This window comes from Pygocentrus nattereri, chromosome 17 (assembly GCF_015220715.1).
Source record: "Pygocentrus nattereri isolate fPygNat1 chromosome 17, fPygNat1.pri, whole genome shotgun sequence".
NCBI lineage: Eukaryota > Metazoa > Chordata > Actinopteri > Characiformes > Serrasalmidae > Pygocentrus > Pygocentrus nattereri.
In genome coordinates this window covers 30,262,759-30,280,658 of record NC_051227.1, presented here as the reverse complement: position 1 = coordinate 30,280,658, position 17,900 = coordinate 30,262,759, and the positions used below count along the sequence as shown (strand labels likewise).

The 17,900-nt window shown below is 39.8% G+C and overlaps 1 protein-coding gene across 13 annotated transcripts in view; it reads right to left on the bottom strand.

Moving 5' to 3' along the window:
- msi2b (musashi RNA-binding protein 2b) overlaps positions 1-17,900 on the bottom strand; it is a 300,205-nt gene that overhangs the window by 223,449 nt on the left and 58,856 nt on the right. For all 13 annotated transcript variants that reach the window (XM_017694954.2, XM_017694953.2, XM_017694952.2 and 10 more), the window contains exon 6: positions 2,857-2,949. In XM_017694954.2, the coding sequence (XP_017550443.1) occupies positions 2,857-2,949 (93 nt within the window). The remainder of the gene's footprint in view (positions 1-2,856; positions 2,950-17,900) is intronic.

The window sequence follows — 17,900 nt, the reverse complement described above, 5'->3', positions numbered from 1 at the left end:
CTCAAATATAAATATCTGGGTGACACTTTATTTTGAGTGGACCTTCTTAAATGAACCAAACACTCAACAGACTCTCAGTAACATGTCAAAAACATATGAGGGTTTTGGGTTGAGGTTAAGGTCAGGGTTAGGATTATGGCCAGGGTTAGGGTTAGGTTTTGGGTGAGGTTGGGTAAGATTAGGTTTTGCTTGATGGAAGCAACATATTAACAGTACATCTACTTAATGTAAGCAATGTATCAACAGAACATCAAGATATTTACTTCAAAGTATTCTGATACTTCACTGATATGCTGTTAATGTGTTACTGATAATCTGTTAATAGTTTATTAATCATCTATAAAGACCACTCCAAATAAAGTGTTACTAATATCTGTCCTATAATCTTCACCAAGCAATTATCTACCTACACTAATATAATTCCAATTTTATCATCTCCACTTTTAGTATAAACATGTCTATACTGCTCAATAACATATGGAATAAAGCAAGGTTTGATTTTTTTTTTTTTTTGCTAGACTATTTAAATTAGTTTAAATATACACAAAAAACTGCCATGGCCCCCAAACATGTAGCAAGCAGCTGTAATAACACAGATAAAATCTTGAGGCTTATATATCCTGTCTGCTTCCAGTTTTATACCATAACTGAGTGTAATTACACCTCTCCACCACTTGCATACTAATTCACACATTCCCACACCCTGTGCATCTCTGTCTCTGTCTCTCTCTGTCTCTGTCTCTCTGTCTGTCTCTCTCTCTCTCTCTCTGGGCCAGAGGAGGTTAAAAGTGCCCTCTGATACAGCAGGGGCTGGCTCTCACCCAGGGCGATATGGGAACCAGGGCAGAGGAGGCATAAAGGCCTGATTGTGGCTGGGCACCGGCTTGGAAACAACTCTCAGGCCTAATGAAACCAAAGCCAGGCTACAGCAGGACAGCAAAGTCCAGCACGACTAAAAAGAAAAACAGGACGGAGAGGGGGCGGCAGTGACGAAGTAAGCAGGAGTTGTTACAGCTTAGCCAAATAAGTGCACTTTGTTTGGAGACACGCTCCAAGCCGATTACAATAAACCTATGACTAAGCATAAGCCATCCCATCTAATTAGGCCGCCTGAAATGTTCGCAGTGGATAGGAACGAGAAGTGGAGCGCAGGCTTTTGCATAATCACCACGACAAACCTACAGTCATGCAGTTTCTAACTAACCCGTTTATCATTACGTATATATACACGAATAACTCAGTTTATTTTCATTGTTTTTTTTTGTTTTTGTTTTTTTTACAAACCGACTCCTCGATTAAGAGACAAAATAATCAGTGGATGATGCAATTACTAATAGAATCTGTAGCGACAGCTACGTAACGATCTCAATGTTAGCAAACAGATTTCCTATGAAATTTACAACTCATTAAACTTAGTTATTCTTTCACTTGAACTATTAGTCTATTAGTCCAAATAAACAGCATGTAATAGTAAAGTAGTCTCAAAACACCTACATGAAAGGATTTTTAAGGGTCTTAATTCTGCAGAGGTGTGAAATTAATGCCCCTTAGTGTTTCTTGAGAGAAGTGTGTGTGTGTGTGTGTGTGTGTGTGTGTGTGTGTGTGTGTGTGGTCTCTCTCCTGAAGTGTAAGCTGTCATGGAACAGAGAAAGGGTTCAGGAAGAGCATAGCATCCAAAGAGACAGATCCTGTGACCCTCCTGCCCCATGCCACCTGCTCTCTTCCCGGGAAGCTCTCTCTGTGCCTGCAAAGGCACTATTAATTGGCCTACACACACACACACACACACACACACACACACACACACACACACACACACACACACACACACACACACACACACACACACACACACACACACACACACACACACACACACACACACACACACACTCCTAGCAAAGTATCATCTTATCCTGCACCATTATGGCAAAATCTCTATATAGACAGACATGCTGAGTCATCAAGAGATCACAACAAATGAATAAACAGCCTTCACATCTCTGATAAATCACTTGGAGACCCCAGACCTTTCACACAAAAACAAAACTAGGGCTGTCACTGCTGATCACACTACGCAATCTTTTATTTAAAAAAAAAAAAAAATCTATAAAGCGTACATTTAATTTTCTCTTAAAAACATGAAATCTGTAACGACAAATACGCTGTGTGGGTTTCCTCCCTTTCAGCATCGCATACAAAAGCGAGCTCCCCTTCCTCAGAGTACTGAATGTGGCTTTTTTCACTTTGGCAGACAACAAGACTTACGCCAGCCCAAAGACTAAAAATGTACTCTTGTATCCTAAGGTGCAAAAAAAAAATCTTGGTAACTTCTTTTAATTAAACTTTTTCACCCTCATTGTTTACTGACAGCTCGGGTGCCCATTGAACATGTCCACGAGACATTTACCAATGTAAGCAAACATCTGATTAAATTAGTTTCTCCATTCAGACAATGCTGATTAAAAACAAAGGAACCAAGTATTAGCTATCAAAGGAAACCACTAGGAAATGTGCCAAAGATAAACACTATCAAGACAAAAGACCAAATTAAGGTCTTAGCATTGCATCTTGAAGATACAAGGTTGACAGTTCCATTTGCAATCTCTCAACACTCTCATCTGGACCAGGCTCTTTGGCACTTCGTTTAGACTCTGTATTGCAAACTAAAGCTAACATCGAAGGCTAAGTGAAAACAAGGGGCACAGGCACACAGGCATTTTCATCTACTAAAGTCAACATCTGAAATGGCTGGTTTGAAAGCGTCCACATGAAAGAGCTCATTGAGGAACACAGTTTCCCCATCACAGACACAGAGGCATCTCACCATGAAATCAACAAACAAGGGGATCTTACCTTGCCAAACTGTTCGAAATACTGCTTCACATCTTCAACTACTGTGTTAGCTGATAATCCGCCTACAAATATTTTCTTTGTTCTTGTGACCATCTGGAAGAGAAGAGAAGGACAAGAGATTAAGCCCATGTGAAACCATTTCAGAGCAGACTTCAAAAAAAAAAAAAAAAAAACACACACTAAAAGGAAGTGGAGGATGCTCAGAGCCACCGAGAGCTGGGAGATGACCAATTCTGCTGTTTTTCCCCCACTGGGAGCATGTAGAGGTGGTACAATGTGTGATTAGCTGAGTGTGAGAGATGCACACAGGGACCAGGTAACACCTCGTATTCTATACCCGCTGCTGTATTCACTACCTGTCTCGTCCCACTAGCATTACACCTAGACTTAACACTTTTTGTTGTACACCAAGAGAAAACACCTGAGCTGCGAATATTGCTGCAGTGAAAAGACCTTTTAGGTCCCGTGGTCCATTGTGGAAAAAACTGGGGCAGAAAACTTTTTTTATTACCAGCAAAACAGCAACCACTGAAAAACAGCAGTAGTGTAGTGAAGCAGTAGCTTGATGGACCTTCAAAGGCATGGTAATGGAGAGCAAAAAAAGGTGTTGAAAAGTTCCGATTCTCAGAGGTATATGTGGGTCTGTTTTGCTGTGCAAGATCTCAACAAGACAGACAGTATTAGAGGTTACCAACATCTCAGTTACACAACAGAAACATTTCTCAAAACACAATTAACTCTCGCTGCTGGAGAGACGTAGGGCGTAGGGAGGCCTGGGTTCTCCCACAGCACGCTTAATTGTGCTGAGAGTTAGAGAGTATTGAGATCAAATAGCTCACCTATCATAGAGGGCAATGATAGCAGCTAACAAGAGAGCTCCTTAGGCAATGATATGGCACTTTTCAAGTTAAGAAATAAATGGAACGTATCCAACCTTGTCAATGATTTGAGAGGGAAGAGATTCATTCCCGTGTTACAGCACACCAGAGAAGAGTTCCGAAGACGCTGCAAACACAACGGGTGTCTAGAAGAATAGAGGCATTCATAAGCACTGATCCCATCCATCGGATGCCGTCTTTGGCAACTGAAATGCACACCCTCTGCCTTCATGTTGGCTGCCTGCCACCCCAACATCTTTCACAGTGTTTTTCACTCTCATCCGCAGTCTTCCACGGCTAATCCGTCTGTCTTTCCCCCTGTCGTTTTTGTGAGGCCTGGGCTGCCCAACGTGTCAGGGGAGAGTTGCATTTTTAGCGGCATCTTTATGCCCTTTGACAGCCCCGGCTCGTGGCTGATGGGATTCCTCAGGCCCAGGAACAACGCAATTACTCCGTCCATTTCTCTCCATGGTGACAACAGACAACAGCAGGCCTTTGCTCTTCTCTCCTCTCCTGCTCTAGCGGTCTAGTCGGACTGCACCTCAGTCTCAAAAGCACACTATCCTGCTGCTGCCACCACTCACACATTTGCATTCAGACTGCCGGCCTGGACAAGATTATGAACAACACAATGAAAGCAAGTTAGTCGGTACAACAGCCTTTCTGAGATGTGCTAAATTAAATGGATGCTTGCAGACTCGTTAGGTCAGGACAGTAAGGCTTATCAGCAAGCTACTATTGAGGGCATAATTTGTTGGATCTGAATTTGGACAGCAACATCCACAGTTGTCCAAGTTACTCATTTCCAAACGTCCTTTCCTGTGTCTCTTTTCAGTCACTGTGTCATAGAGATAGTGATGACACAGAACAGTGGTCAGCAACCCTGATCCTGGAGATCTATTTTCTTGCTCAGTTCAGTTTCAACCTGAATATGGCATTTACTTAATGTTACTGCATCAGATCCAGTCAATCAATGACTTCGGAAGAAGTTAATTAGCTGGAGCAGGTGTGGCAGACTGTGGTTGGAACTTGGCTCTGCAGGAAGGTTGATCTCCAGGACAAGGGTTGGCGACCACTGCACTAGAAGAAACCTTTTGCTTCCCAAAAAACATACTTGATAGAGATTTGTGCATGTGAAGAACCACTTAAATGTTACATTCACATTATGTAAATGTTCTTTACCAATGTAACAGTTCTTTCTAGAACTAACTCCACTAACTTTTCCCTAACTAAACAGAAATTACCTATTACCTCACAACACACGCCATTTAATCATACCTGAACATCCTCCATGCAGTCACCAATTTTAAAATAAAAAATGTCTGCTACTGCACTCTTAAAACCACAGGTACTCAAAGGATTCTTTGTGCAATGTCGTGGAAGAACCAATTTGGGTTCCCTTTTCAAAAACCTAAAAAACCTTTTCATTTTTGCAATTGAATTTCAAGAGTTTGACGAAACTTAAATTGGTAGACCATAAACCTTTGTTATGTGAGGGTTCTTTAAATGTTCTTTAAAGGTTCTTCATTCACAAATGATTATTTACGGGAACATACATGGTTCTTGCATGGACCCACTCACAGAACCCTTTATGAAACTTAGAAGAAGAAAAAAAACTTTTTCAATAGCATCAGCTATTTTGAAAAATTCAAAGCTCTGAAGGCTTCTCCCCATCCCATTCCATATGGCTGCCTATGAGCAAAAACACTTTTCATTTCATATTTCATTTTTCACCAGTTCTAGTGCATCATCCCGACATCAAAAGTAGTACATCTTGCTGTACTAATTATAGTAGCACATTACGGAAGTACTCACCACACCACACCAGCCTCCACAACTTCTAGCCTTTACAAGACAAATGCAGCTACATGCAAGCGTATACAGCTGAGTGTGATTAATCAGGTGGAGGTGCTGAGCTCAGCCCACTAGGCTATGATCAAGAGCTAGTGGGTATGGGGTAGAACGTGCGTCCTGTACAGACATGCCTGAACAAGACAAAGAACACTCACTGCTGTGGGATTCACACATCCAGAAGCTGTACTTCCAACTGTGGCCTCTCGTTATTTGTGCAAATTTGAAAGCACTATGCCAGGAATTGCAGAAGTAGCCATGCTCTCAGCAGACATGGGGAAAAAAGGTGATGCAAACAAAAAATTTTCTTGAGGTGTGATTACTTATTGCTGAGGAACGGACCTGGGCTTCAAGCCGGTGGAAGGACACGGAGTGACAGTGTGAAGGTGAGAGAAGATTTTCAAACCATCACTATCTCAAGACCGTAAAAATTCAGCCAAAAATCCATGAATATGAAAAGGAGTGTGTCTGGCACAGGGCTGAGATATTAGGATGCACTCGAGGTGATGGAGAATAAGCAGCGTTTAGAGATATGTATAGATTTATGCAGAGAGGCAGAGTTTGTTGCTCTCGGTCTAGCGCTGCTGATGTTGCTGTTTCAGCCCTGTCATCTTTCCAGAGTGATGCTTGATGTGCCTCGGCATGCCTCGAAAACATTCCGTGCCTTTCCTCCAGTGAGAGTGGCAGCTGCCAGAGAGCCTCCAGGAGAGGGAAGTTTCTCTGCAGGTTTCTACGAGGGCTGAGAGGAATGCACACAGCACCAACTACAAAGGGGGAGTCCTGGAAGGCAGAAGCATCATTTATGGAGAACAGCGGGTTCCACTGGGTCAAACCCATTGTAAATCAGGTGACTCATGAGTCAAACTCATGAATTCCTGAAATATCTGCATAGAAATACATGCAGAAGCAAAGCAAAAACAAGAAGTATGGCAGAACCTCAGAACACAGAGAATGACACTGATTTAAAGGGTCTAGAACCTAAAGTCCCCCCAAACAAAGCCACTTATAACATTTGTGTTACATTTCAAAAGGCTGCTTTTGTCTCTGTGACCTCAAGACTGATATATGTATATGACCTCTGTTCTGAGTGCCTGTCATGTATTGTGCCTCATTCAAAAAAAAGCTGTCCAGGCTGAAACACTCATTATACTTTTAGTGTGAATGGGTAGAGCTCAACTGATGGATATAAGTAAATGACATCAAACAAAAAAAACATTCAAAGCAGGCTTTGGTTGGTTTTTATGTTTTAAAACTTTTATAATGTTTCTATGAGATATCAACCTCTCATGTCTGATAAAAAAAAGAAGATACTTTTGGTTTTTCATGATATCAGCTGTTAAAATACTGTGGAGACATTCCAGCTCTGCCAAGCACTGCAAATTTGGACCAGACTAAGAACAGCACGGGTTTAAATGCCAGTTGTGTCTAGTGCTGTTTGAGACTAGTGCACCCTGAGGATGCAACTGGACAACTGGCTGCATTCTTATTGGGAGAGAAAAAAAAGGAGGATCAATCTTTCATCTTTAACTCTCCTAGGCCCAACATGGCAAACATGGATATTTTATTGTGTTTTGACTTTATTGTATTTGACTGTATTTTGGCTGAGTATATTTTTTGGCATGTTTTTGATATATTTTTTATATAAAAAACAAAAGCCAGAATCTTTAAGCCCATTCACACAGACTGACAAATGTAAATGTAACTTTTTTGTAATATAACTATGTAATTATTATTATTATTATTGTTATTTTACATAAATCAAATGCATAGCAAAACTACATCCAGACTTCTAAGGGTTAACTAGTCCCTGTACTAGACAGTTGGTTTTCTATGTAGTTGCACTGCTGTTCGCAATAAGACACCAGGAGCTTTGAAAGATGTGGAGGTGGGCTCCTGAAACATCAGGAGGAGGCTTGTCTTTGTCCTTCTGCCATATGATAGGGGTGATATCCACTGGCTACGATTAGATTTGGCAACAACTAGGCAAAATAAAAACTGAGTTTAAAAAAAAAGACACTACACAGCAGGAAGCACATCTGTTGCTTTGAAATTTGTGTTTCCACATACCCCAAATAGGTCATGGACTGTGTTCCACAGAGAATTCTTCTGGCCAAGAGAGGCTCTTTCTCTGCTTCACATGAGAGACATGGAGAGGTAGGTGCTACTAGTGACAGCAAAGTTCACCATTTATCTGCGGCAAAATAAAATGGATCGAGACGTATCCTGCAGCCCAAATTGAAGGAATGTGATAGGAGTGACAATTTAATATTGCATCTCCTCTCCTTTGGGCACAAATAGATCTAATTAAGATCTTTCATTAGATGCGCTGCCGCCAAACCCTCCCTGAAAACATGGATCCTTATCAGAGTACAGGACAATCGCTGGGATACAGACACACCAAATCAAGTTATACACCAAGCACACAGAGAGAGAGAGAGACAGAGAGAGACAGAGACAGAGAGAGAGAGAGACAGAGACAGAGAGAGAAAAGGAGGGGTAGGAGCAGTTTGACAAATAACAGGATGCAGGTTACTCAGAGTTTAACAAAGAACAGAGACCAGAGAAGGAAGAGAAGGAAGGAGGAGATGAAGACTTGTTCTCCTCCAGAAAACCTGTTGCTCTTCCAGTTGGAGTGTACCCTCTCTATCTCCTCTCTCCAGCAAAGGGAGAGGTGGAGAGGCATGCACTATGCTCTATTTATGTTTACTCTGTCCTTCTGATTAACTGCATTGCGGCCTCTCAGTGCTGATTGCGGTTGACTAACATTGGTCCTCTACCTAAAATAAGCCCACAAGGCTCAGACAAGTGATGCTCTCGTGTTCTGACGAGGAGTCTTTTTTTAATCAGAGTCCTCTTTACCCGCCATTTTCCTGGCTGGATGTCCCCTGATTAGAGTGAGATAATGAGCCCCCCCAATCCTCCCCCAGCCGTCCCCCACCTCCCTCCCGGGCCTCTTCATCATCTCAAATCACACATTCAACTGCTGATTGCCGGCTTCTCGTACCTTCTCCCAAATCACACGCTACAGGCAACAGCGAGCCAGTCAGGAGCACTGACTACCCCACTAAGAAAGCAAACCCTACTTTATTGTTGTTTTTTCCCCTCCCGCTTTGTCTCGTGCCAGCCTATGTCACTTTCCTGAGTGACAGAACCCACTGCACTTGCCACATTCCATTTTGCAGTGTCTAAATTTAGCCCTCCGAGCTCCAATTTGTACACATTTTTTGAGATGTGGAATTTTAATGCTGACATTCAAATGTGCCGGGCCAAACAGCTCTGCGCTTCCTCGGCTGGAGCTAACCCTGACTGACAGGCGAGGCAGCGGTTTGACGGAGACCTCAGATTAACTGATTAGTAACGTTGGCCAAACCGCTGGATTTGCATGCGGCATTGGAACCCCTCCCCATGACCTACCCCCTAGCATCCTCACTCAATCTCAGCCTTCTATCTGTGCCACACTGCCAACTGTGCAGAAGGCCAGCTTTATTTGATCCACTGTAATTGTGTCTCATCTATAACTGTGAATAAGGCATGTTTACCAGAGTTTATTCATGAAGTGGAGGTTTGTGGATATCTCATCAAGAAAACAATCAATAAGGAAACCCAACCTTGGACTGACACAAAATCTGGTATTATATCAAAGTTGTATCAGCGTACAATGAATTGGAAGTTAATGAATTGGATTTTTAGGTAACAATGTGATGTAGATGCAGGAATACAACCAAGCAAACTCTGTCACCAAGGCAAAACTGGCCCAATCCTAGATCTAGAGAGTATTTATAGAGCCCTAATTGATAACCGCAATGCCATTACACTGAGAAGATGAGTGAAGAAGAGATGCTTAGTGCAAATGATGGGTGACAGGCCAAACAGGTCTGGAGCTAGCTTAGTGCGATTATAGCTGCAAGGACAGCAGGAGCTGGCTGCCAGGGAACAGCGTAAAAGGGCTTTTGTTGGGCCTCTCGTACACGTAAATAAGTCTCTGGCTCTTTCAATGGAAGATCCTCCACAAGCCACTTAGCTCAGCCCCAGGCAGTTAAAACTCAAGAGTCAGACAGGTGCCCAATTATTCCTATTCATTCTGGCTACAGATATAAATGTTAGCCTTTTTAAACGCTCATCTGTAGAGTTTAACATAGGACCAAGGTGACTCAAAGATGAATGCAGGGAAAGGTTAAACAGCAGGTCCTTTCTAAAAGCTCCCATAAGCGCAAGTAAGGTGCTGCATACCTATTACTTTTGGAGCCCATCTTCAGTAATATAAGCTAAATTACAAATGAATGATATACTAGGCTTGATTATCTACTGAGTCTGGGTTGTTTGTATGAATATACAGCACAGTGCAGAAATCAAAGACTGCTCTTCATTTATTTTATTTCCAGTGAAAAGTTCAAGATGTTCATTTATCAGCATCACGAAAAAAAAGCATATTTAACATGAAATTACAAAGAAGCATAATCTTGTGAACAATTTGCATTAATTGCAGCTTCCATTCTATTCTGTTTTAGGACATATATTATTCACAACATATATGCTACCATTAGGCACCATTATCAGTAAACACAGTATAAATTTCCACTGCTATGCCGATGACACTCAGTTATATATATCAAACAAACCGGATGATAAAATTAAACTTAGCACGATTGAGGACTGTGTGAAAGACATAAAAGACTGGATGTCAAGTAACTTTCAGAGGTCCTCCTTCTTGGTCCAAAAGCAGCTAGAAACAAACGGTCTAACTTAACACTTAAACTTAACAATTTCTCAGTTGCATCAAGCTCATCTGTTAAAAATCTTGGTGTCGTAATGGACCCTGATCTGTCCTTCAATGCACATATAAATAATACTACTACAACAGCCTTCCTGTATCTCCACAATATTGCTAAATTAAGAAATGCATTATCCCTACATGATGTAGAAAAGCTAGTTCATGCATTCATTACTTCAAGGCTAGATTACTGTAATGCCCTGCTGTCTGGATGTCCCAGCAAAAGTTTTAACAAGCTTCAGTTAGTCCAGAACGCTGTAGCCAGAGTCCTCACAAGAACCAGAAAGTTTGACCATATTAGCCCAGTTTGATCAGCCCTGCACTGGTTACCAGTTAAATTTAGCATTGATAATAAAATTCTATTACTGACCTATAAAGCTCTAAACGGACTCGCCCCTCAGTACCTGAGTGAACTTCTCTTCCACTATGAACCATCACGCCTACTTAGATCACAAGGTGCTGACTTACTACTGGTACCTAGAATTAATTAACTTAATAAAGTTGCATCAGGGGGGGGAGAGCTTTCTCATACAAAGCCCCCCATCACTGGAATAATCTTTCTGTTAATGTTCGGGAATCAGACACAGCCTCAGTTTTGGTGAATTGTCTTCCCTGTCAGATCTACACCTGACAGTCTCTGCTGCTCTGTTAACACTGTAATCTGTGGTCAGCCACTCTTTACAGAACTGACTGCGTTTTTCTTTTTCTTTGCCGAGCTGAATAGCTGCTCATCCTGTGCGTCTGATGCTGTTGCCTCTTCTGTCTTCTGCTCAACAGCCTTCTGGACCGGCTTGACCACCACTGAGCTTCTTGCTTTACAACGCTGTGCAATCCTCACCCCCATATGCTGCTGCTTCTGCATAATCATAAATTAATCAAGTTAGCCTCTGCTTTTCTTGTTCCCACTTTGTACTATAATACTTCATACTAATAATGTTTGCTATCCGGTGTTGACCAGAGGAGGATGGGTTCCTCTTCTGAGTCTTGGTTCCTCTCAAGGGTTCTTCCTCTTTAGGGAGTTTTTCCTTGCCACCGTCGCTAGCTTGCTCATGAGGGATTGGACCCGGATTTTCTTTTCTTTCTGTAATACTCATTGTTCTGTAAAGCTGCTTTGTGACAACATCTGTTGTAAAAAGCTCTATATAAGGAAATTTTGCTTTGCTTTGGCTATTCTACGCCCCCCCCCCCCCCAAACAGGTCTTGCATGGTTGTTAGGAGTCTCATTTTAGTCTCACTCCTGTATTTTTCACTTATTTTTTTTCCTTTGACTTTCCTCTTGCATCATCATATCAAATCACCTCAGAAATATCTCCTAAAAAATTACTTGTACTTTTTGACTGGAAAAGTATCAACTTAAGGGTGGTCAAAGACGTCTGCACAGTACTGTATATCAGCATATTTCTAGTATAATCAAACCATCAGAGAACAAAAAGTTGGTGCAAAAATGTTGCAACTTAATGTTTATTTTTTAATGATTTAACATTTAAAAGTAATCATTAAGCATTCGGCATACAGTTAATGAAAAAAAAATTCTGCTGCTCTACTGCAAAGAAAATGTGGGGAAAAAATTAAGGAGGGACTTTTGTTCAGTCAAGTGTTGTCATCATAATACAACTAAAAACAATGGTGCTTTTAATATTGACTTTGGATTTCCAGAGCAAATTACTCAAATCCAGCAATGGACTTTAAAGAGCTGGTCTACAAGAGCACTTCAGCCCTTGATGTCACATTTTTGCATTACCCCATGGGCCACAGAGTCCTGGAGAGCTGGAGTCAGTCGACCTTTGGGGCATTGAGGACTGTGTCAGATGCATGTACCGGCCTTTTGTAAGCCCAGGGCACACAATAAATACTGATCAATAGCAACATAATCCTTGCAAATTGGATGAAGTCTTGTTAAAACCGGCTATACCACAAAGATAACATAAAGCACTGGATAAATCCTGAGTAAGCAATGCCAGGGGTCATAAAAGGGTCGGCTTCTAACGCGCCCTAGCTGAACAGGGTGACTCAATATGTTGAGGCCACTCACAGCAGCTCTATTTAACAGCAACCATAGGGCTTTATTTGAGAACTCCTAACTCCTAACTTGGAAAGACTTATTTTTCTTCAAAACAAAGCCATATATAAGAAGCCTGTAACACAGAGAGGGCTTTATATGGGCATATGCCACCAAATAAGAATGTTACATAAAGCACTAAACAAGTGACTTTGAAATCACCCAGATTTCATCAGAGTAGCTCACACATCTGCCCACAGCATAACTGCTATAATAACAGATAGAAGGAGCCGCATGCTACGAGTTCTTGTAGCTTGTCTTTTCAATATCACACCACCTAATGCCAATATTCCTGCCTGATAAACTGTAGCAATACCTCCTCCATGGCTTTATCTTAATGATCTGATGTGCTTTACACTTCAACCAAGAGTCGATAGATTATTGTACAGTTATGAAGATGGATCGTGGCTGCTCATAGTTCCTTATAGGGCCCAGGAGATGGCTAGGCTGATACACCTCCCGCTTTCCATCCGCAAGACACACACTGCATCTCAATGAGCTCTCAGCCTTGATAAACAGTCTGCAGAATGGAAAAATATTTTCACATTAAGGATGAGGAATGAAAAAAAAAGAGGGAAAAAAAAAACAGGAAGAAAATGAGAACCCGCTCCTCAAAGCTATTCTGAAAAATTAATATGCTAATTAAGTGCTTGCTTGAGGCGAAATCTTCGAAACTTTAGCAAGGGAGTTATAAGCACTTAACAAATTACTTACACCATTACGCTGGAAGCCGTATACATTTTTAAAGTGACTGTATTTTTTTTTCCTTTCCCTTTTCATTTTTTACAATAGACCTTGCCATTTCTGAGCGATATCCTCCCCAGTTGCCATTTAAGAGCGTAAAACGGATATCGGACTTCAATGGCCTTCGCTGCAATATTAAATGTGGATTGAGCTGAGGAATTTATCAGCGCTTACCATCGGTCGGAGCAGACTACTCTTTCTCCAGCAGAGCTCTGAGTTGTAAAATGTCTAAACTAATGCTGAAATAATCTCCAGCAGGCAGAAAAAAAAGCTGTGCCTGCTCTTCAGCCTGGTTAATCTGCTCTGGAGAGGAAGAGGAGCAAACAAACACATCAGCATCCATCTCATAGGCCTCTGCCTCAACAGTTTAAAATGAGTTTGGAAATCACCACACATGCTCAAACATTTGCTGTAGTTTACGGTACGTTGAGGATGTGTTTGTAGATGTTCTGAGCAAGATGTCGAAGTAAAAGCAGAACAAATAGCCTAAAGCCTTATCTGAGGAGCAGATCAGCCTCAGTGGTCTTTCGCCTCTTAGAGTAATGCAGCTTATTAATGGGCTTCACTGTCCACATCAGCATCAGCGTTGCAGCAGTTTGCAAAAAAGCTCATTTGAAAGGTCACTACGGGGCAAGTCTTCACCAGACAGATCCAGACACAGTGCTCGTGTTCATGAAACAAGCTTTCTGTTGCCCTGACTGGCCCCAAAATACAAAAACCAGGGAGGCACGATGATACAGGAATCATATCAGTATCGGCAGATCGCCGTTTCACAGGATTGGACAGACGTTTAAATGTCAAAATGAAGAGCAAAATGTTTAGGCGACGTTACTAGTCAAATTATTTTCTCTTTTTATTGTACTTGCAACCCACTACAAACCTTCTACATTCATGTAGATGTTGGTCTACGATTTATAAATGCATACATATCGGCATAGTAAGATATATAAAAGAAAATACCGACATCAGCCCACAATTCCCATATTTCTATATTTCCATATTAGAATCTTTACTAAAATACATACATTTGTTTTTATACATTGTCAGGATATGCAGTCATACATCCAACTAGCATTAAAAAGGCTGGAATCACTCTTTCTAATCATTTAAAACCATTTCTGTTGCAGACAAGCACTCAAACGCAAAAGCTTGGGCACCCCTAGTTAAATGACATGGCAAAATGTGTCAACCTTAACAGGAAACAGACTTCAGTACATTTTAATGTACAATTATTGTTTATTTACTGAATTTAACATATCAGGGAAAAAAAAGAACTTGTACAACAGTTAAGGCACATTTTCAATCAATATGTTTAACTCTGCAAATAAACAGAAAATATGCTGTAAAATTTACAGCACTGTTATCGTATTTCCACACTTAGCAAAAAAATAAAATAAAATCCACCAGAGGTGTTCAAACTTTAATATATGACCATACATATAAAGTGATTCTAGTATGTAACACTCTATAGGTTACAAACAATTTGTAAATAAGAATTAAGAAATGTGCAATGATAAATGTAGCTATATGATTTTGCATTGAGTAAATTGGGAAAGCTGTATATCATTGAGAATTAACTTATATTGACATGAATTCAAAGCAGTGACCACATTTTGCTGATTAAATAGCTATTTGTAGTAATTAATCACAAGGAAGTACTATAGAAAATAATTACAGCTCATAATTTAATAACATACCATACTTTAACCAGTCAATTGTGATATAAAACACTGCTTTACATTTTGACATCGAATTGATAATGTCTACACTCTATATCAGTGAATAACAACGAAAACAAAGGATTTCAAAATTGAGTTATATCATAAATCATAAATGTAACTATGTTCAACCTCAGCAACCAAAAAGAAACAGTTAATACTGAAACATCTTTCAGTATAAAAACAGAAACATGAAACTTTGGTACTTTCTTGTCCTGACCTTGCAGGTCAGCCCTGTTTTACTCTGATTCCACACAGTTGGGACTGTTTTGTCCGGTCTATACAAAAACAAACACTTAAACACATAATACAAGCACGCACACACGCAAGAATTGGTGTGAAGGAAAACAATATTGTTTCCCAATAAAAGTGAGCAGTGCACATAAAGTGGCTGTGTCACTGGCTGTGCGTAATTAGGGCCCAGCTGGCCAGCGGGAGCCGTGCGGCAAGCGAGGAGCAGAGTGACGGTCAGGTCTGCTCCAGCCAACACACACACACACACACACACACACACACACACACACACACACGATTAAACGCATCATGAAATGTCAAATTTCACCACAATTTGACTTCATTATTTTGATCAGTTCAGGATTTTTACAAAGAATCTCCAAAATAGACATTGGATAAACAAATGCAACTGCTGGAACTATTTACATGGTATAGAACATAAAATCTTTATTCTATTTTAAATGTAAAATACTCCATGCCCTACCTGGGCCCAAAAAATAGCACAATAGCACAGTACTGTGAAGAAGTTAGAGAGCTACATTTACTTAGCTTCAAGTCAAAAACCATGAACAGACTAGATCTAAACTAAACATAAGAAAACCCAAAAAGTATTTAAAGCTTTCATCTTTGAGAGGAGATAATCAAGCTCACTTTTGCTTCAGATCTGAAAAACATCCTCAGTTGTCCATCCTTCCACTGTGAGATGATAACTCAATGCTAGGAGTCAGAAAGGATGTGTAGCCGTCAAGCTATTTCCTTTTTCTCAAGCTGCTACTGAGAAAAGGAAATAGACAATAGAAGAAAAAAAAAGAAGGTGCCACTGATCTCAGAACAATGTCCCCCAGTGTCGAGACCTCAGCATCACTGAATGTGTTTGGGTTACTTGGATCATGAGAAGCATAAAATGCAACCAACTTTTAAGACTGAACTTGAAAAAAATCTTTGCATATTTCTTTAACAAACCAAGTCTACGAAAAAAGCATAAAAGCTCTAATAAAGGTAAATAGTGGATGCACTAAACACTGAAAAAAGGTTTATTTCATTGTCAAGGCCTCTGTGTGTGTGTGTATATATATATATATATATATATATATATATATATATATATATATATATATATATATATATATATATATATATATATATATATACACACACACATATACATATACATATATATATATATATATATATATATATATATATAAAATAAAAATAAAGGTGGTCTCTGACTTTTACACAGTATTGTACTACATTAAGTATCACTATAATCAACGCTCATTACCTTCAGATCAATCACAAAACAACCTTCAGATCAATCACGAAACGCTGCATTTTTTCACCCCTACCACACACCCGAGACCTCAGCACAGCATCATGGGATACCAAAAGGCTCACATGAGCTCAGCTCAGACACAGGTGTGTATTTTCAGGGTTTCATGCTCATTGCTGAGTTTCTTTTTTTCATTTTTGATCTGTCATCACAGATAAAAGGGGATACCAGCACATTTCGATCATGCTTTGGCTGCACAAGATGATTCTTCCAAGTCTTTCCAAGCCAAAAAAAGCTCCTTTCAAATGTCCCATCTCTCCTCCGGGTGAAAAAAGCCTGTCGATCTTAAGACGTTCTTTAAATCCTAACCCTAGGACAGGATATGCTGTCCAGCTCATGAGCTGCCATGAGCTGTTTCTCTGCACTGTGGTCTGCTATTGGCAGCGGTTCTGATGCTGGACTTTGTGTTTGTCCATATCATGCATTCCTCCTCTTTCGTAATGCTGGAGCACAACTTATACACTCACATTCATTCTTGTTGCAAAAAAAAATGTTTGCTGTTATTTTTGAGTAATTATTTGTAGCCCATTGAAACGAGACATTCTGCTGAAAGTGCAGATTCTAACCTTTCAATCCATGATTTCAAACACCATGATTGTATTCATAAGGAGAATAAAAGACATTTTGTTATGATTTGAATTTGAAAAGTTATTGTGAGTACAGACATTTGTGAAAATAAAAGGCATCCTTTGTCATTTTTGCCATGGGTTTGTCATTTTAACATTAAAGACAAAAAAGTCTGAAGTGCAAAGTCAAACCTGTAGAATACGGTCAATTTACATTGAACGTAAATGTAATTCATTACAAAACTGTGCTACAGACAATCATGCTGGTGGATTAAGATTAACAGTAGATTAAGACAAAATACTACCATTTTTGAAGCATATTCTTAAAAATAAAGGTGCCAAAAAGTGTTCTTCAAAGTACGTCACAAAAAACACTTGCTTTCCTAAAGAACCTTTCAATTCAGGATAACTGATATGGCAAAAGCAAAACATTACATTTTCTCAATATACAATGTGCAGTACTGTATTTAGCTTCTATGAGGTTAAGAGTTGGAACAAATAAGTCCTATTAGAGCTCATTTTAAAAATACCATCAAAAACTATGTACAATGTATGACGATTTTTAATGTTTCACATTCTGCACTACATCCTATTAAAAAGAACCAATTATGTTCTCTTTATAATGAAATTATTATTGAAGTTTAAATACTAAAACGTTATGATTTCACATTGATTTTGCATTTCAAAGCACAAATGACATTTAAAACTATAGTAAATTACATTTAAGCAGAACCCAAATTGGCTTTTTTCTAAACAACTGACTGCTAGTTTCTTAGATACTGATATCGCATACACATGAAATCCTAAATAATCTATATTTATTAAAGACACAAAAGAAAAACATCTAAATGAAAAACAAAACAATAACTTTTCTTATGTGGCTATATAAG